At 38.3% G+C, this 6,000-nt stretch overlaps 1 protein-coding gene across 1 annotated transcript in view; it reads left to right on the top strand.

Moving 5' to 3' along the window:
* Positions 1-2,086: 2,086 nt before the first annotated feature.
* Positions 2,087-6,000, top strand: part of LOC135715417 (glutamate decarboxylase-like) — a 50,174-nt gene continuing 46,260 nt past the window's right edge. Inside the window, exons 1-2 of the mRNA XM_065238697.1 lie at positions 2,087-2,449; positions 2,523-2,592. Coding sequence (XP_065094769.1) covers positions 2,529-2,592 — 64 coding nt within the window. The 5' untranslated portion in view covers positions 2,087-2,449; positions 2,523-2,528. The remainder of the gene's footprint in view (positions 2,450-2,522; positions 2,593-6,000) is intronic.

The raw sequence follows: 6,000 nt of genomic DNA, 5'->3' as shown, positions 1-6,000 counted from the left end.
CCGGCGCCGCTAAAAAAAAAGTTGCTCATCGTTTTCTTAGAAAGTTCACCGATGGCAGACACGAAGTGACTGCTGCCAGCCGTTATGGAAGTTTCGTTTTCGTTCGCGTGTACTGCAAAAATCATGAAACTCAATCTCACCACAGTTTGTTGAGATTTGCAGCTGGTGAGTGAGCAGTTGTTTGCTTGTTGATTTTTGTCTATGAAAATCAAGCGTGATCTTGGGCACTGGTGAGATTTACTTTTTTTTAATATATTTTCCCAACACTGGATGCAATATTTAAGAGCAAAATTGTAATTATTCTTTATATATAAGGTTTATCTCTTTATTTACAAGGTTTTCAGGCTCGTTCTCCAATTTTAATTAGATTTAAGTTCAATTCGAATAACCTCCGCACAAGCAGGAGGCAATAAAATCTGGTTTTCTAAATTAAATTTAATTAATTCCGTTAGAACGAAAGAAGAACTTGATTCCAGTGCCATTAGTTTCGTTCATACATCGTTTTTTATATTCATTGGAGAAATCAAACAATAACACACAACGTAAAGCACACCCTAGACATTACACCATTTTCAAATGATAGCCTTGCTTTATTTTTCAAGGAAAATTAATTTACAAATTTGCTTAAATAGACGAAAACTGAGCATCCAAATCTTAAATAGAATTTCGAGATGGTGCTGCCAGCCCCATGAAAGCTTTCGAATGAAATTCGTCCAGAGATTATTAATTTGTTATGCTGCCAAACACATTAAAATTTCATTGTTTTCACTTTGATGTCCCATGCATTTTAAGCCAATCATATGCCTGCTCTTAACTGTTTTCAATCGCTATGATATTCTCTTCCCATAAAAGTCTAATGTGAAGAGAGCCTCGAGCTAGAGTTAAAACCCGCTGCTTCAGCCTGATTTACTGTATCACCACTGACCAGTGAATAAACCCAACCATTTCGTTCTAAAAAATAATCCATTGCATCTATTTCATCTGTTCTAGACCGACTTTGTTAAAACAGCTTTATTATGTTTCGGTTTTCCAATTTAACGGTAGACCAAAACGCATACCATGAGGAGACGGAAATTATGCACAACCTTTACAAAATTAAACACTGGAAGCAATTCCTGATCGGTGGTGACATCGGAAGGTGTTTCAATACTCTTTTTTTTTGTTTGTGAAAATGTTTGTGCACGCAAGGGTTAATGTTTGCGGTGAATCTTCCAAGCTCAGTATTGTATGCCTAAAATAAATTTCGGTGATTCCGTTTTGCCTGCTATTTTAAAGGCATGTCTAATCCATACATAAAAATTTCCTGCTGACGTCAGCAACATACGTGGTCGGGGCATTTACGTTAATATGTTTAGAACATATAACGCAAGCCGTAAAAGTGTACATAGGGTTAACATCCCAAATGTCGCCCTAAGTGTCTGCAATACTCGACCCATACATACATTTCGAGGGAAAGCATTTTTTTCTAAGGAACATTGAAGAACAGAAGATTTTTATCGATGGGCTTAATCTTTAGATCGAACATAAGAGCCATTGCCCCTATATTAAATTTTTGTATGTAGCATTGTGGAGAAAAAGTTTGTTTTGCTAACACCTTTGCACGGAAAAGCTGCCCACGTAAAACGAAATATTTATAGCTGACGCTGGTGAAAAAACAAAGTTCAACATTTCTCTGTTCTCCATCCATTTAAATCCCCACAAAGTACCCGCAATCCACCCACGCAAAACCTACACCAAAGCAAGGCACGAGGTACATAAAATATTCAGCAACCTTCCCCTTAATTTATACAACCGCATAAGCTCCGCCTCTACATGATGGCGCCTTTCATGGTTCTCATTTCCTATTTCCTTTTTACACCCACCAGCCACCCACACCGATTCTTGCGTCCTTGCGCTCTTTGCCGTGTCCTTCAGAAGGATTTTCAACTGCCCAGAGTGGAAAACCCAGCACAAGGATTCATCGATGACGTAATAACTGTGCTCATCATGTGGTCTCCCGAGCTGAATCCAACACATACACGAACGCTCCAGCACAGCCGTTCTTCGTGCTGGATGCTGTGATACAATTTTCCTCTTCGTTTTATTCGGGCCAAAGCTTTGCTGCTCTGGAATCCTCAGCTTTTTCGCATAGCTAGTGAGAACGTCAGACAGCACGGTTTGCTGCATCGAACGATCTTTGTTTGCACTGTCCGTCCGGGTACCGTGTGTGCACTGGTGAAAATTCCAAGATTGAAAATAGTAAAAAAGGGATATAATCTCACTGAATTGTCTTTGGAAACAATCTACTCTAACGAAATTGTAACAATTAATTGCATTGTGATAAATAGCCAATTTTAAACGGAATTATTGTGTTAAGGTTGTTACGTAACGGTTGTAGTTGCAAAGTTTATCCAAAATCTATCAACAGTGAACACATCTAGTTGCTGGTCCCGAGGAGTGCACTAAACAGGTAAACTCTGCGGAAACTGCACAATCAGGAAGGATTCCCTTTAGCTAACCGATCAAATCAAATTTTCCGATAGATCAAAATGACGTCGATAAACGTGGACAAGTACAAGCTGTCTGACAAAACGGCCAAACTCACAGCGAAAGGTAAGTGTTACATAACGTTTTTCGTTTGCCTTCTTACGTCATCAAGATGGCGGCATGGGTGTGGAAAAATGCGAGTTGGTGGCTTGGAGTACAAAACAAGCATGTTAGAATTTTCTGATTATCTTTTTCGCTGAATTTCAATCAGTTCATGCTACTTACAATGCATTAGATGGTTTTTTTTTATATTCTTGAGATCTTATCTGTACAATTATTAGCAATCTACTATTTACAGCAGCGCCACCAAAAAGAGTGGTGAATGAATGAAGCTTTAAGACACGTTTCCAACAAACGTTGTTAATTAGAACAAAATTTGATTTTTTTTAATCGCTTTCTTACTTATGCCAACAAGCAGTACTCAACTACTTAGTATCACTAATATTTTGAACTTTTGGAACATTTTGGTTATACAAATAGGGTAAATGTGCCAGTTATGGCACTAGTGCTCCCCTAATTCACCATGTTTAAAATAAGTTTCCACTATTTTTTAACGTAGTCCTACATAACAGCAGTGAGACTAACTTCCTGTGGAAGAAATTTTGGTTTATATGAAAAAATCAATATTTTATGCTGTATGGCCAATTACAGGACCACTAATGACATAACTTGTACACTTCTCTTTCATTATTTTCAAGGGAAGCGTATCTTCCGAGGATGCACCGTAATTCATAAAAGATTGTATGTAATGATGTACGATAGGAAAAAGGTGGTGGATGAAAATTAAAAATAATGCCTTGTATGAAAATGAGTTTGGATTGGATAAGATTTGGTATGATTTGATAGGATTGAATAATCTTTGTGTCACATCCCCTGATCATTTCTTCATTTTTGCGGTACAATGTGGTTTTTAAACTCTTTCTAAGGCATTTTTTTTTGCCCCGTAACGTGGGTAGATCACCGTTTCGTGGTACGTTACGGAATGTAAGATCTACCACCGATTCCTAGTCCTGACTACTTCAAACTAGGGGAGCAGGATTTTTCAGTAATATGTCCCCCGAGGATGATCTTGAAACAAGGAAAAAATGAGTTAGTTAGTTTTCATCTGTGTGATTCCTAATCTTCTATTCGTTGTTCCCTAGGTTGGCGTGATTAAGACTAGGGTTCTGATGCATAGTCATTATCGGTGTCGTTGCTTAATTTTGTTGCTAAAGAATCCAATTTTTACTGACAAAGGGGCGCGCCTTTGGAGGGTATTTCAACACTCCGAAGGGTATAAATAGCTGGACCTTCCAATTAGAGTCGGATCCTTGCGATAAATGCAAGAATGACAACTGTAAAAAAAATCGAATACTTCATCATTTCTCAATAGTGATGGAGTAATATGACATGCACTAAACTAAGGACACGGAATATACTACAATAGATCAAATTACTGGTCGCAGTGGTGTCAGGTCCCGAACAGTGGTAAAAAAGGCTTAGTTTTTTAACGTACCCCCACCCGGCGGTCAAGCTCGCTCAATATCGTTTTTGTCATGTGCTTTTCGCATAGTGGGGGTTTACAAGCCCCAGATTGAGTATCGCTATTCAAAGGGATCATTCATAAATGACGTAGCATTTGAGGGTGGCGGGGGAGGTGTGGCTTCAGTTAGTGTGCCCAGCCATGTATTAGGTGTAGTAAAATACGCTACGAGGGGGAAGGAGGTCTAAAATTAATCAAAAATACACTACGTCGTTTATGAATGGTCTCTAACGAGTGGTAGTGATAGTAGTGCATTTTTAAGATTATTTACATGCTGTTGAAAAGAGTAGATTCTTTACAAAAACCGTTCCGTTAGGTTTTTGAACAAAAAGTTGAAAAAATTCACAATTTCAACAATATATTTCTTAATCTATGATTTATTTAAAAAAAAATCATGTGAAGTAAGTTTTATTCTCCTAGAAGCTACGTAAATAATCTGAACAAATTTTGTCGCGATTTGAATTTGTGAATAAGGTACATAGTTTGTATGGAAAAAAAATATGCGAAACGAAAAGAAACTATAATTTGCATGTCAAAAATGTTCACATTGCTCAATTTTGCCAATCCCTGGAAAATACATCAGGCAAAACAACCGTTTGGCCAAATTTTTGATGGATATGCGGCCTTGGACGAAGTTATTACGCATAGTTTTCCCAATAGAGATATACGGAGTGATTTGAGATTTGGGCGTAATTGCATTTGTAAACAAATACGTCAATCACCGGAATGATTTCTCTATCATTTGGTATAGTTTGTTTGTGAGATTGAGCTCTTATTCAAGATAAATCAGTAATTGACGTGTTTGTTTACAAAAGCAATTACGGCCAAATATCAAATCACTCCGGATATACGTAATTCTTTGACATGCAAATGATATTTTAATCGAGTTTCCCAAACGTTAATCCCAAACTTTAAAATTCTCCCGTAAATTGAAATCAAATCCAAAATCATTCAAATTTGGTACAGTTTTTTGATCTAAGGAAATTATACTGCATGAAAAATTAATAAAATGCTGGTGCGATTATTATTATTATTGAACGTTAATAACATACGACATTTTGAAAGAAAATATCTTTGGGTTTAGAGAAATATTGGTTTAATACAAAAAGTTACAAGTTGGTGGAATGGTGGTGGAGTTAAAGAGCGAGTGTTTTTTGACGTATAATTACATCTCTCGACAACATATTGGGGGTGCAATTTCAAAAAACCAAAATTGACCGTATTACGAAAAGTGGTCAAGTTTTGACCACATATAAATCTGTCAATAGCGGATGGATTTTAATTCTAAACAAGAAAATCGATTAGAAATTTTGCTACAAATCTGCTAAATTGAACACTTAATCAATTTTCAATAGGTCATTACTGAAAATTACACAAATGTCCAACTGTTGCAATAGTGATCAAAATTAGCGGTGCCGGTGGTGTAGTGGTAAGCGTGATTACCTCTCACCCCAGCCGGCCTGGGTTCAATCCCAGTCGGCGCCGCCGAGATGTTCTGAGGCATAACATCTCTGATCACGCCTTCCTTCGGAAGGGAAGTAAAGCCGTTGGTCCCCGGTTCATGAGTTGATGGGTCGATAGGTAGGGTCCAGGTGTGGGAGCTGCCTTCCTGGCGTCGGTAGCATTGGTGCTCAGCACGGAAAACAAGATCGATGGAAAACAAACCAAAGGAAAAAAAAACAGTGATCAAAATTACCACCGATTGCCTGAAAACAGCGCATTCCCTAACACATATTTCACAATCGAATTCGATCCTGTCTTCCTGAACGGTGCTTATTTAATCACCATGAGTGGTGGTACCCAGTCGGTCGTCAGCATCAGCAGCAGCAGCAGCAGCAGCAGCATCAGGAGTGCTTACGGCGCGTAGCGTTGAACATTGTACACAACGAAAAGCAGCCCGCAAGCAGCGAGCTGCAGCCGACATGAGCGTCCATTCACTGAAGAAGGAGGAA

Source organism: Ochlerotatus camptorhynchus, unplaced genomic scaffold (genome assembly GCF_037179485.1).
Source record: "Ochlerotatus camptorhynchus isolate MF236.1 unplaced genomic scaffold, CSIRO-AGI_Acam_v1.1 ptg000895l, whole genome shotgun sequence".
Taxonomy (NCBI): domain Eukaryota; kingdom Metazoa; phylum Arthropoda; class Insecta; order Diptera; family Culicidae; genus Ochlerotatus; species Ochlerotatus camptorhynchus.
This window is presented reverse-complemented; position numbering and strand designations above follow the sequence as displayed.